The 13,431-nt window shown below is 67.2% G+C and overlaps 1 protein-coding gene across 2 annotated transcripts; it reads left to right on the top strand.

Moving 5' to 3' along the window:
* Nucleotides 1–1,196: 1,196 nt before the first annotated feature.
* LLGL1 (LLGL scribble cell polarity complex component 1) lies at nt 1,197–13,299 on the top strand. Of its 2 annotated transcripts, none has more exons than XM_082772788.1 (23): nt 1,197–1,406; nt 3,320–3,417; nt 5,994–6,075; nt 6,159–6,274; nt 6,912–7,070; nt 7,160–7,322; nt 7,408–7,543; nt 7,620–7,674; nt 7,761–7,918; nt 8,014–8,231; nt 8,342–8,409; nt 8,768–8,921; nt 9,221–9,325; nt 9,464–9,756; nt 9,846–9,999; nt 10,118–10,271; nt 10,379–10,662; nt 10,890–11,154; nt 11,251–11,365; nt 11,461–11,552; nt 11,648–11,771; nt 11,873–11,952; nt 12,279–13,299. In XM_082772788.1, the coding sequence occupies exons 1-22, from the start codon at nt 1,326–1,328 to the stop codon at nt 11,949–11,951; spliced, it is 3,153 nt and encodes a 1,050-aa protein (XP_082628914.1). In that variant the 5' UTR covers nt 1,197–1,325; the 3' UTR covers nt 11,952; nt 12,279–13,299. The 2 variants fall into 2 exon arrangements, with proteins under 2 accessions (XP_082628914.1, XP_082628915.1); XM_082772789.1 differs by having other exon boundaries at nt 10,124–10,271.
* The last annotated feature ends 132 nt before the right edge of the window (nt 13,300–13,431 follow it).

The raw sequence follows: 13,431 nt of genomic DNA on the forward strand, positions 1-13,431 counted from the left end.
GGCCATGAAACTGGGATGTGGGTGTGAAACTGGTACGGGGCACCAAATTATGAGGCTGCCACAAGTTATGGGGATCCACATGTTTTGGGACCCCAAGTTTTGTGGATTCCCACATTATGGGATCCCAGATTATCGGGATCCCCGCAATATGGGACCCCAAGTTTGGGGGATTCCCTCATTATGGGACCCCACATTATGAGGATCCCTGCGATATGGGATCCCACGTTATGGGGATCCCTGCATTATGGGACACCAGGTTATCAGGATCCCCGCAATATGGGACCCCAAGTTATGAGGATCCCTGCATTATGGGACCTAAATTTATGGGGATACCCACGTTATGGGACCCCACATTATGGGGATCCCTGCGATATGGGACCCCAGGTTATGTGGATCCGTGTGTATGGGACCCCAAGTTTTGGGGATCCCCTCATTATGGGACCCCACATTATGGGGATCCCTGCAATATGGGACCACAGATTATGGGGATCCCCACGTTATGGGACCCCAGGTTTTGAGGAACCCTGCATTATGGGACCCGAAGTTATGAAAAACCCCACGTTATGGGACACCAGGTTTTGGGGATCCCCACGTTATGGGACCCCAATTTATGGGGATCCCCATGTTATGGGACCCCAGGTTTTGGGGATCCCTGCATTATGGGACCCGAAGTTATGAAAATCCCCATGTTATGGGACCCCAAGTTTTGGGGATCCCCGCGTTATGGGGTCGCCCCACAGCTGTGGGTCCCTACGGTGGGGCTGATGCCTCACAGCTCCATCACCCCATATGTGATGGAGCCCTGTACCCACCACACCCCATGACCAGTATGTGCAGCCTCAGGGCCCCCTCTACCCCCTCACAACCCCTCTACCGATCACATCACTGCGACCAAAAAAAAACGAAGAAAGAGTTAAAAACCCCACATATATAAAAGTTGCTGAGGCAAAGAACTACAACCCCCAGCATCCCCCGCGCGGCGGGAGGGGAGGGGGGAGGGGAGGAGCGCACGCGCAGCGCGGCGGGGCGGGGCGGATCGGCGCCTGGCGTGCTGAGCGGGCGCTGATTGGCGGAGGCAGCTGTCCGTCAAGGCCGCGTCCCGCCCCGCCCCGGCGGTGCCTGCCCGGGCTCGGCGCGCGGCGCTCGGGACCGGGAGGGGGGGGGAGGGGAGGGGGAGGGGGCACCGGGAGCCGGGTCCGGAGCCGGGCACCGGGAACCGGGAACCGGGCACCGAGAACGGGTCCGGGCTCGGGTATTCGGGGCTCGGTGGTGCCCGTACTCGGTGCCGGTAATACCGGGAAGCCCCTCCCGGTACCGGCAGCACCATGATGAAGTTTCGGTTCCGGCGGCAGGGCGCGGACCCGCACCGGGAACGGCTCCGTCACGACCTGTTCGCCTTCAGCAAGGTGCGCAGCGGGCACGGGGGGGGAGGGGGGCACCGGGGGGTCGGGAACCGGGGAACCGGGACCCCCCCATAACCCCCGGGACCACCGGGACCCCCCCCATATCCCCGGGACCCCCCCCCCAAAACCCCCGGGACCCCCCCGGGCCCCCCCATCCAGCACCGGGAGCGCGCAGCTCCCCCCAGGGTCCCCCTTGGGTGCTGGGTGCCGGTACCGGGACCCCCCCCCCCGGTGTTACCGGTGTCCCGCCGCCCTCCTCCCCCCCCCACCGTTTTTTTTGGGGTCCCCCCGGGTTTTTGGGGTCCTCCCGGTTTTTTGGGGTCCCCCCCTGGTTTTGGGGTTCCCCTGGGTTTTGGGGTCTCCACCGGTTTTTTGGGGATCCCTCCGGCACCGTGCAGCCCCCGGAGCATCCCCGGTGCCGCCCCCCCCCCATCCCCGGTGGGGGTCCCAAGGAGGCTCTGGGGATGCTCACGGGGAGGGGGGGACACCCCAAAAATGCCCCCGGTAAGGGGGGGGGGCGCTTTGTGACCCCAAACCCGGTGTCCCCCGCTGGGGACGGAGCCCCCCGGGGTGTCCCCGTTGATGTTGGGGGTGGGGGGCGCATTTTGGGGACACCCCCATCCTTCAAACCCCAACCCCGTGGTGCCGGGATGGGGTCGATGACACCCCCGGGGACACCCCTGACCCCCCCGGGATGCCGCCCCATTTTTGGGGTCCCCCCTTTGCTTTCCCAAAACCCCCCAAATTTTTATTTTATATATTTTTTGGGGGGGGTCTCCGCAGCGGAAACACCACCGGGAGCAGCCCCGCTCCCCCCCCCCTCCGGCCCCATCCCCGGGGGGCCGCTGCCTGCCCACCTGCCTCGCATTAAGCTCTCCTTATTTATTTATTTTTTGTCATTTTTGTCATATTTTTTTTTTAAATTTTTTTAAATTTTTTCCCCCTTCTCTCCCAATCTGCCTCGGATTTGCAGTAATTTGGCCCAGAGCGCCCCTGGGCCGGCCGGAGCAGCCTCCTGCCGGATGCAACCCCGCTGCCTGGCGGGAGGAAGGGATGCAAAGGGGGTCCGAGGGTTTTTCTTTTTAGGATTTTTTAATTTTGGGGACACTGGCGGGGTTTTTCTGGGTGTTCCCAGCCAAGCACCGGGGTGCTGCAGCTTTGGGGTGGCTGCAGGGCGCACGGCGCTCACCCTACACACTTTAGGGTGCATGGGGATGGAGAGCAGGACCCAAACCTAAATTTTTTGGGGGTGTGAGAAGGCAGCGGGGTGCCCGGACCCCTGTGATCCCATCCCCGGGGGCATCGTGGAGCCCATCCCTCATTGGGATCCCCGGCGATGGGTGCGCAAAGTCACCCGCCGGCGGCCCCAGACAAAGGCAACGGGGTCGGGATCCGGCCGGGCTGGCTCCGGGAGCTTCCCCGCTGTTTGATGGGGATGGAGGGGTGTGTAGGGTTTGGGGGGGGGCTGCCCTAAATCCCCGGGAACCCCTCCCGAAACGGCGAGCCCGGGCACGCCGCCGTCCCCGGACTTCCTTGGGAAGGTGCCCGCGGGCGGCTCGCCGGGGACGGCTCCGCTCGCAGGTCCCGCTCGCCTGGTTCCACTGGGGGGGGGGGGGGGGGGCTGGCAGGGGATGGGGGCACCGTGGGGGATTGGGGGGGGGACCCTTTTGTAGGATTTGGGCTCCCCAAGTGCCTCGGCGTGGCGGGGAGGGGGGAAATTTGGTGGTTTTTTTTGGGGAGGTTCAATGGGGTAGGCTGATAAAACGTCACCCGGGGCGCTGCGGGCACCGGTGGGTGTTGGGGTGATGCTGTTTGCACCGGGGGGGTTCAGGGCGAGCTGGGGGGGGTTTGGGGTGAGCTGAGGGGGTTTGGGGTGAGCTGGGGGGGGCTCCCTTTTGACCCGCTTGTCCCCGCAGACCGTGGAGCACGGCTTCCCCAGCCAGCCCAGCGCCCTGGCCTACGACCCCCGGCTGCGCGTGATGGCCATCGGCACCAAGGCGGGAGCGGTGAAGCTGTATCCTTCAGCACCGAGGGGGGGGGGCATCAACACGCACGTTGCCCCCCCCCTCCCCATCCTCAGCCACGTCCCAACGGGGTCTGTCCGTCCGTCCGTCCGTCCGTCCAGCTGGGCTGCAGCTGCGCCGCGCCGGGGAAAGGGGGGGGGGGGGTTGGAAAAGCGGCCGCGTTATCCAAAACGCACCCCCCCCCCCCCGCCTCGCCCTGGGGGCTCCTCCCCGTGCCCCTGCAGTCGTTTGGGAAGGAAATAGGGGAAAAAAAAAAAAGGGAAAAAAGGGATGTGGGGGGGGGGGGGAGGGAGGAAGTCCCGGGTGTTTTGCAGGGGTCCGGCCGCGCTTTGTTGCTGCTGGGGAGGCTCCAGCGGGGCCGCTGGCGAGCGGCCAGGGCTGGATGCGGCCCGCGCTCGGGGGCCCCCGCGCCGCAGGAATGCAGGGTGGGCTCCGGGGGGGGGGGGCGGCCGAGCCTGACGTTTTGGGGGCGGTTGTGGTGTTTTTTTGGTTTGTTTTAGGGGCGGAAAGGGGTCCCGGCTGTCCTGCCTCCCCCCTGCGTAAAGATGTTGTTGTTTTTTGTTTTTTTTTTCTGCCTGGGGCCGCGACGTCGCCGCTCGGCTCGGTGCTGGGTCGGGGGCTGGCCCCGGGGGGGGGATGCTTGGAGCGGGTTGGGGACCGGGTGGCGCAGGGAAGCGGTGAGAAGGAGGCCCCAGTGCTGGCTGCACGGCCCGGAGCTGGCCAAACTGGTGTTACTGGTCAGCGGGGGCACCGCTGGGCGCTCCCCGGCTGGGCTGGGGGCTGTGGGGCGCAGGCAGCACGGCACTGGGGGCTGTCACCCTCCGGGGACCCGTGTCCCCCCCCAGATAGAGGGGAAAACGGGGATCCCAGCGCTTGCTCCCCACATCACCTGCACGTTCCGAGCTGCTCTCGCTGCCTGCTTGCCCCCGGAGCTGCCAGCATCACATTTTGGGGTTCAGCACGGTGCCGGCTCCGGTTTGGAGCCCCCGGGGTGAGCAGGGACGGGGCGACGTCCCCCAGCCGTGGTTGATGCTGCCCTGGGGCTGCAGTTTTCCCTTTTCTCCTTGTTCCCCGCGTCCCCAGCCCGGCTGTCTGGCTCCTCCGGGATGTCCCCAGCGCCGCGGCGCCTCCAGCCCGGCCACGCCGGTGCTGCCAGACAGCTCCTGCCTGTCGGCCCGGGCAGAGCTGCTGCGCCTGTTCCCCGTGCCCAGGACAGCGTGCGGGGCACGGGGAGGCAGCGGTGTGGCTGTGTGGGGGGAGAAGAAGGGCAGGGATGTATGGAAACCACGCTGCGGGGTCTCAGCCATCCCGGTTTTGGGGTGCGGGATGCGCACGGGGCCACGCGCCGGGCATCCTGGGGGGGAGCAGCTTGGAGGTTGGCTGCTCGTGGGGGGGTGAAGCAGGGATTGGGGGGCTCCTCGCGGCTGGAGGGCCCCGTTGGGGTGCCATATGACCCCGTTAGGGTGCTGTATGGCCCCGTTAGGGTGCTATATGACCCCATTGGGGTGCCACAAGGCGCTGGAGCATCGGTGCCGGTCCTACCCCGGTTCCTGCTGAGCGGCGTCGCCGACGGAGGAGCCGGGACCAGTTGGGTGAGTGCGGCCGTGCCGGCACATACCAAACCCCACCCTGCGTGCCGGGCGGCCCCGGGGTGAGAAAGAAGGGGGTGGCGGAGGGCAGGAAGCCCGCCCGGCCCTCGTGCGCCCACCCCGAGCCTCGGAAGCGCCGGCTGCAGGCGGGAGGCACGGCAAGAGCTCGGTGCCCGTGGCCGTGCCGGGGCTGGCGGCGTCCCCGGTGTCCCCGCGGGGCCGGCTCCAAGTGGAGCAGCCGGGCTGAAGGGGAGCCCCTGGGAAAGTTGAGGGCACGAGGCCGCCGAGGGCTTTGGGGACATTGTCCGCGCCCGAGCGAGCGTGGCTAATTGGCAACGGCCCCGGCCCCGCTGCCGGCCATTTGGAGTGTAATTGGGCAGCAAAATGAGAGCGGGGAAGGGGCTCGGAGCTGCCAGGAGGGTCCCAAACCTTGGATTGGGGTGCGCAGGGCACGTCCGACCCCAAATCCGAGCGGTGGGGCCGCGGGGGTTTCCCCGCAGCATCCCCCAAACTCATTTCCCCTGGCTGAGCAGCAAATCCCCCGGCTCGCCGCCATCCGGGGCTGCTCCGGGTCCTTTTTTTTGGATTTTTTTTGTGGAGCTGGGGTGGGTTTGGGGCAGGAAGCAGGCGGGGGGGGTGCAGGGGGGGAGCTGCTGAATAAGCACCGCGCGGCGGCTGGCGCAGGAGCAGGGTTGCTCCCAGCAACACGCGAGCCGCGGGGCCGTTGCTTGGTGACCCTCGGAGAGGGACTGGGGGACGCGGGGGGGACGCGGGGAGCGGGCTGGGGGGCGGCCAGGGCCACGGGGGGGGGGTCTGTGGGGGTCTGGGTGGGCTGGGGGGGGTTAAATCGGGCTTAGATATTGGGGTTGCGGGTTGAATCGCACCCTGTGGGATTTGGGATTTGGGTGTGGGGGGGATTTGGGGGGGCTTTTTGGGGTGGGTTTTGCTCTTTTTGCTTCCTTAACGCCCCCCCCAAGATACGGCGCACCCGGGGTGGAGCTGACGGGCTTGCACAAGGAGACGGCCACCGTCACCCAGCTGCACTTCTTGGCCGGGCAGGTAGGTGGGGGGCACTCGGGGGGTCCTGGGGGGGGGCTCACCGATCCGTGGCCCCCCTCGCCCACCCGGCTGTCCCCCTGCAGGGCTGGCTGCTGTCCCTGCTGGACGACAACACGCTGCACCTCTGGGAGATCTACCAGAAGGACGGCTGCTCCCACCTGGAGGAGACCCGCAGCTTCGGCCTCCCGGCGCGCCCCGGGTTCGGCACCGCTAAGTTCTCCTCCTCCACACTTTGCTGGGGTCATGGGGGGGCTCCCAGCCTCGTTTTTTTTTATCCCCCCGGGGCTGGTGACCCCGCTGTCACTGTGGGTGTTGATGCTCTTTGCGTTGGGGCGGCGGCAGGCGAGGTCTGCCAGAGTTTACACCCGGCTCCGGCGTGGTGCCGGGGTGGGGTTTGGCCGCGGCGCTGCCAGCTGCGAGGCTTTGTGCTGCTTGTTTGGCCTGGGGAGGGAGGAAAAAAAAAAAAAAACAAAACAACAACAAAAAAAAAACAGCTCGGTGGGGACGGAGCACGGCGTGGGAGCAGCTCCCGGCCTCCGGACACCTGGGGAGTGATAAGGGGAGTGATAAGGGCACCGGGCTGGGAGCGGCGCGGGGGAGCGGGCACCCAGCGAGGCAGCTCGGGTCCGTGCTGGGAAATGCAGCCCTGGGCACGGGGAGTAATTAATGGCTCAGGAATCGCCTGGTGGTGGCCAAAAAGCCCGGCTGCTGGCCCCAAGCATCGTCCCCATCCTCGTGGGCTGGCAGGGTCGGGGATGCTGGGGTGATGCCGGAGAGGGACGGAGAGATTTTAGGGTCTGCGCCCGCTGCTGACGCAGCCCCTGGTGCCCCCGCAGCTGCTCCCCCAGCATCACGAGGGTGACGGTGATCCTGCCCATGGCCCTGGGCGCCGTGGCCTGCCTGGGCACCGAGGGCGGTGCAGTTTACTTCCTCACCCTGCCCGGCCTCGTGCTGCTGGAGGACAAAACCCTCTTCCAGGACGAGATCCTCCAAAGGTGAGCGCCGGCTCCGCTCCCCGAATAATTTGCCCTCCCCGGCCCCTTCCTGACCCCGTTTTCTCCCTTTTTTCCCCCCCGTGGCGCAGCGTGCCCGATGAATACCGCTGCGGGAAGGCTCTGGGGCCGGTGGAGTCCATCCAGGAGCACCCCCGTGACGCTGGCAGGCTCCTCATCGGGTACAGCCGCGGGCTGGTGGCCCTGTGGGACCAGAGCACGCGCGCCGTCCAGCACCTCTTCCTGGGGAACCAGGTACCTGAGCCGGGACAGCCTTGGGGAGGGGGGTCCTGCGGGCTGTCCCCTACATTTTGAGCCCCTCGTTGTGCCCCCCCTGCAGCAGCTGGAGAGCCTGGCCTGGGAGCACAGCGGGAAGAGCATCGTCAGCTCGCACAGCGACGGCGGCTACATGGTGTGGGCGGCCGGCGGCACCGGGCAGAGGACGCAGCAGCCCGTCCTCTCCACCATCCCCTACGGTGCGTGGGCTCATCGTGGGGGGACCCGGGGGGCTCGTGTTGGCGTCGTGACAGCGGTGGCATCTCCCTTTTGCAGGTCCCTTCCCCTGCAAAGCCATCAACAAGATCCTGTGGCGGACCTGCGAGTCGGGGTAGGCGCCGGGGACGCCGGCTGGGTGCTGGTGGTCCTCTAGGGTATAGGATCTGACCCCTCTGCTCCCCCCCACACACCCTGCAGCAACCCCTTCATCATCTTCAACGGCGGCATGCCCCGGGCCAGCTACGGCGACCGGCACTGCGTCAGCGTGCTGCAGGGCCAGACCCTCGCCACGCTGGACTTCACCTCCCGAGTCATCGACTTCTTCACCGTGCAGAACCCCGAGGTGCCCGAGGGAGGTAGGTCCCACCAGCACCGTGTTCCCCATGCTGGGTGGGGGGGCTCCCCTAGCAGCATCCCTCTTTATTTTTTTATTCTTTTTTTCCTTCCCCAGGCTTCGAGAACCCCCGCGCCCTGGTGGTGCTGGTGGAGGAGGAGCTGGTGGTGATCGACCTGCAGACGCCGGGCTGGCCCACCATCCCCGCCCCGTACCTGGCCCCGCTCCACTCCTCCGCCATCACCTGCTCCTACCACATCTCCAACGTGCCCCTCAAGCTCTGGGAGAGGATCGTCAGCGTCGGGGAGCAGCAGAGCCCCCGCCTCTCCTCCGCGGTGAGTGCTGGGGACGGAGGGGACGCGCACACACACCCCCCCCTACACACCCCGAGTGCCGTGGGGTGGGCGCACGGAGCTGTGACGCTCGCTGTCACCCCCCCTCCCAGGCTTGGCCCATCAACGGGGGGAAGAACCTGGCCCAGGAGCCCACGCAGCGAGGTCTGCTCCTCACCGGGTGAGCGCCTGCCATGGCTCTGCTGTGGAGCCCTGTGGGTGACGTGGAGGGGGCGCGGGGGGGTTCCGAAATGCCAGGAGGGAGGAGGGGACGTCCCCAGCCCCTTCCCGTGGTGGGAGTGGGGCTGGGTGATGCTGGGGGGGATCTCCACCAGGAGCTGAAGCCCACGGGGGTGCAGGGGAGCCGGGGGGGGCAGCTGCTGGTGCTGGCTGTGCTGACAATCTCCGCTGTGTGGCTCGGTGGCCGGGCAGCAGCACGTCACCCGCTGCGTTGTCCCCTCACCCCTCCTGGCACGGCGGCCACCAGCGCACAGGCAGCTCTTGTTAACCCCCCCCCCTTACCCCCATGGCCCCGGCAGGCACGAGGACGGCACGGTGCGGTTCTGGGACGCCTCGGGGGTGTCCCTGAAGCCTCTCTACAAGCTGGGCACCGCCGGCATCTTCCAGACCGACTGCGAGCACAACGACAGCCTCAACCAGGCGGGCGAGGAGGAGTGGCCGCCGTTCCGCAAGGTGACGTCTCGGGGGGGACACCACGGGGGGGGAGATGCCGTGGTCCCCGGCTCCCCCCTGCTTCAGGGGGAGCTGCCCTCACAGGAGCCATCCCAGCTGTGCCGTGGGGACGTGTCCCCTCGCTCGGGGCACAGCTGCTGCCTCGGGGACACAAGGGACGCTTGTTCTGCACGCCCCATCCCGTGGGGTGTTGTGGAGGGGGGGATCCCAGGGCACCGGGGACGCATGGGGACGGAGCTGGCCCCGGGCACGGTGCCCGGTGCTGCGTGCCACCCCCGGCCCCTCTCCCCTCCCCGCAGGTGGGCTGCTTTGATCCCTACAGCGACGACCCCCGCCTGGGCATCCAGAAGATCGCTCTGTGCAAATACACGGCCAAGATGGTGGTGGCGGGCACGGCCGGCCAGGTAGGGATTAGGGGACAAAGGGACAGAGTGTGGGGTGCCCCACAGCCCCCCCTGCACCCGTTCTCATGGGCAGGATCGAGGATCTTGCCCGTGGCAGCCCTCTGTGTCCCCCACCGGCCGCTCGTCCCCTCCCCGCAGGTGCTGGTGATGGAGCTGAGCGACGAGAAGTCGGAGCACGCCGTCAGCGTGGCCACGGTGGACCTGCTGCAGGACCGCGAGGGCTTCACCTGGAAGGGCCACGACCGCCTGGCGCCCCGCAACGGCCCCCTCGCCTTCGCCCCCGGCTTCCAGCCCAGCGTCCTGGTGCAGTGCGTGCCCCCCGCCGCCGTCACCGCCGTCACCCTGCACTCCGAGTGGAACCTGGTGGCTTTCGGCACCAGCCACGGCTTCGGGCTCTTCGATTACCACCGGCGCAACCCGGTGCTGGCCAGGTAGCTCTATGGGATGTTGTGTGGGGGGGAGATGCTCGGGGTTGGGGACCCTATAGAGGGGTCTGGGTGCTGAGCAGTTGGTGCCGCAGGTGTACGCTGCACCCCAACGACTCGCTGGCCATGGAGGGGCCCCTGTCCCGTGTCAAGTCCCTGAAGAAGTCCCTGCGCCAGTCCTTCCGCCGCATCCGCAAGAGCAGGGTGTCGGGCAAGAAGAGGCTCAACCCCGGCAGCCCCTCCAGCAAGGTGGGCGCAGAGCGGGGCCGGCTCCTCGCCTCCCCATTTCCCCCCCCCCACCTCCCTGTATGTGTGCGGGGGAGGCTCCTGACCCCCGTTCCCCTTTACCCCCTCCCCACCTCGCAAGGTGCAGGAGGCCAACGCGCAGCTGGCGGAGCAGGCGGGCCCCCCCGAGGTGGAGATGACCCCGGTGCAGAGGCGGATCGAGCCCCGCTCGGCCGACGACTCGCTCTCCGGCGTGGTGCGCTGCCTCTACTTCGCCGACACCTTCCTGCGGGACGGTGAGAGCCCCGTGCACGTCCCCTCCTGCAGCCACGGCGTGGGGAGAGAGAGAGAGAGAGAGTAGGGGGATCCTCACGCTGCTGCTGCTTCTCCTCCCGTCCCGCAGCCGCCCACCACGGCCCCACGATGTGGGCAGGGACCAACTCGGGCTCGGTGTTCGCCTACGCCCTGGAGGTGCCGTCGCAGGAGAAGTTTTCGGAGCGGGCGGTGGAGGCGGTGCTGGGCAAGGAGATCCAGCTGATGCACCGGGCGCCCGTGGTGGCCATCGCCGTGCTGGACGGCCGGGGGAACCCCCTGCCCGAGCCCTACGAGGTGTCACGGGACCTGGCCAAGGCCCCCGACATGCAGGGCAGCCACTCCATGCTCATCTCCTCGGAGGAGCAGTTCAAGGTGAGGCTGCGCGCCCCGCCACGTCCCGTGTCCCCTCTGGGCGTTCCCATCCAGGCTGGAGCTTGGAAAAGCAACCAGGGTGGGGGTGACCGAAGGGTTGGGGTGGTTCTTGGGGGCTCACTGCCCTTTGAGGAAGGCTTTGGGGCAGCAGGAGGGCGTTCCACCACCTCCTGCACCCCCGGGGGGTTCCCGTCCCTGCGGCACCCGCCTCCTCTCGCCCTCCCCAGGTCTTCACGCTGCCCAAAGTGAGCGCCAAGACCAAGTTCAAGCTGACGGCCCACGAGGGCTGCCGGGTTCGCAAGGTGGCCCTGGTGAGCCTGGCGAGCGCCGGCCCCGAGGAACGGGTGGAGAACTGCCTGGCCTGCCTCACCAACCTGGGCGACATCCACATCTTCACCGTGCCCAGCCTGCGGCCCCAGGTGCACTACGGCTGCATCCGCAAGGAGGACATCAGCGGCATCGCCTCCTGCGTCTTCACCAAGCACGGCCAAGGTGAGGGGCCGGCTCCCCATCATCCCCACCTTTTTTTTTCCCTCCTTGGGGGGGGTCCCTGATGATCCCTTTCACCCTCCCCCGAACACCCTGCAGGTTTCTACCTGATCTCGCCCTCCGAGTTCGAGCGCTTCTCGCTGAGCGCCAGGAACGTGACGGAGCCGCTGTGCTGCCTGGAGGTCTCCCGGCTGCAGGACACCTCCTGCCTCAGGTGGGCTGTGCCGGGGGTTCACCGCAACCCCGGGGGCTCGTTGTGTCCCCCCCCCGGTGCCACCAGCACCAACCTCTCCCCGTGTTTCCTTCCAGCAACTCCACGGCGACGCCGAAGCTGCCGCAAGCCAACGGCACCCACGTCCCGCACAGCCCCGAGGCCAACCACTCCCCCTCCGACAGTGACAGTGAGTGACGAGGGGATGTGGGGGGTGTTTGTAGGTGGGGGGGGGGGTTAATATTTTGGGGTTGGGCATCTCCATCCCTCCCTGTGGCTCCCTAGGGTCCCCCGAGGAGCACCAGGCCTCCTTCTCGCCCGGCCCCGTCGACTCGCCCAACAGCAGCATGGAGAACCCGCTGGACACCACCGGGGACATCACGGTGGAAGAAGTGAAGGATTTCCTGGCGTGAGTTCAGAGCCGGGGGGGGGAACGGGAGGAGCGTGGGGGTGCTGCTGTCAGCTGGGGGGGGGGGGCACCAGGCTCATCTCACCCCGCTCTGCCCCCAGGTCCTCGGAGGAGGCGGAGAGGAACATGAGGAACGCCAGCGAGGACGAGGCGCGGCCCCCCGGCATCCTCATCAAATGAGGTGGGTGGTGGGGCCGTGCCTTTGAGGTTGGGGGGGGGGGAGGAAATGCAGCTCTGGCTGCCCCCCCCTTGCAGCATTTAGGGCTGGGCCCCCCCGTGCCGTGCCCTGGTGCCCCCATCCACAGCAGGGAGCACGTGGCCACGGGGCCGATGCGTGCCCAAGGCGCTTCCCCTGCCCAAAACGGGTGGGGAGCAGCAGCTCCAGCCCCCCCACACCCCATTTTGCCCCCCCCACCACCCCATTTTGCCCCCCCCACACCTTCTCCATCCCCCCCCACGTCACCCAGGGGCTCCCCCAGCCTTTTAACCTGTCTCTTTCCCCCCCAGGCATCGCCGGTGCCCGCGGCCTCCCCGGCCCCTCTCAGCGCTCGGCTTCCCGGGACGCGCGGCTCGACTGGACCCCCCCGGCCCCCCCCAGCGTAACGTAGACTCGTCTCCTCTCTAACATCCACGCCGGCGCTCCCCCTGCGCCCCCCTGCCCGGCTGCTGGCCCTGGAGCCCCCCCTTTGGCTGGGGGGGGGGGGGGGGGGGGCAGCAGGGGGGGGCCCACGTTGCACAAACTCTTCCCGGGGAAGATTTACGAATTTATTTTTTTTTTTTTTCCTACACGGTCGGGTTGGAGCTGGCCCCCTGCTCCAGAGCCCCTTCTTCCTTTGGGGGGTGGGGGGGGATGCTGCTGCCTCATGGTCTGTGTGTGGGGGGGGCCCTGGTGGTTTTTTGCCACCCCCCTCCCAACCCGCAGCCACCTCCTCCCGGGTTTGGTCCCTTGGGGAGGCCCCCCCGGACCCCTCGTCTCTGTTTACATGCCCGGCTCCCTGCAGTTTACAGCCCCCTCCTCTGTGTGCTGGGGGAAAGGGGGGGGCCCTGGGGACCCCCCCCATTTATTCCCCTGCCTCTCCCCGAGTGGCCTGAGGGGGGGGGGTGGGATGGAGATTTGGGGGGGGGGTCACAGGTGGCCTTTTTCTCTTGGTGGCGTCTCCAAGGGCTATTCTCCAGGCTGGGCCCCCCCCTTCCTGACACTAATTCCTGCCACGGGGGGGGGGGGGTTTGGGATGGGATCACGTTTTTGGGGGGGGGTGAGGTCAGCCCCCCCGCCCTCTCCCCGGGGGTGTCACTGTGCCAAATCCCTGCCGGGCTCCTCGGATTTTGGGGATCCGTGGGGTTTGCCCCCGCTCCTCTTTCCTGTGCCCCCCCCCTCCCCAAATTCTCTCTTACGGTACGTGTCTGGCCTCGGCGGGGGGGGGCCAGGGGAGGCAGCCATGCCCCAGGCCCTGTCGGGGGGTCGGGGCTGTAGTGTCCCTGGTAGAAACCCCCCCCCCACCCCACCTCCTCCTTTTTTTTGGTAAGATGAATTTAGCATTGTTTAGTTATTAAAAATACTGGTTTTTAATATTGAAAATAAAAGCATTTAATATCAACTGCCAGGCTGGGGGTGTCTTGGAGGGGGGGGCGCTCGGCTTCCTGGGGATGGGGTGGGGGG

This window comes from Aythya marila, assembly GCF_965140915.1.
Source record: "Aythya marila genome assembly, chromosome: 15".
Lineage (NCBI taxonomy): Eukaryota > Metazoa > Chordata > Aves > Anseriformes > Anatidae > Aythya > Aythya marila.

Excerpts from the sequence above, each read along its gene's own strand:
- LLGL1 (XM_082772788.1), top strand. The coding sequence starts at position 1,326 with ATGATGAAGTTTCGGTTCCGGCGGCAGGGCGCGGACCCGCACCGGGAA. Across the intron at positions 10,663-10,889 it reads CCTCGGAGGAGCAGTTCAAG|GTCTTCACGCTGCCCAAAGT; the intron begins GTGAGGCTGCGC and ends CGCCCTCCCCAG. Across the intron at positions 11,366-11,460 it reads CAGGACACCTCCTGCCTCAG|CAACTCCACGGCGACGCCGA; the intron begins GTGGGCTGTGCC and ends GTTTCCTTCCAG.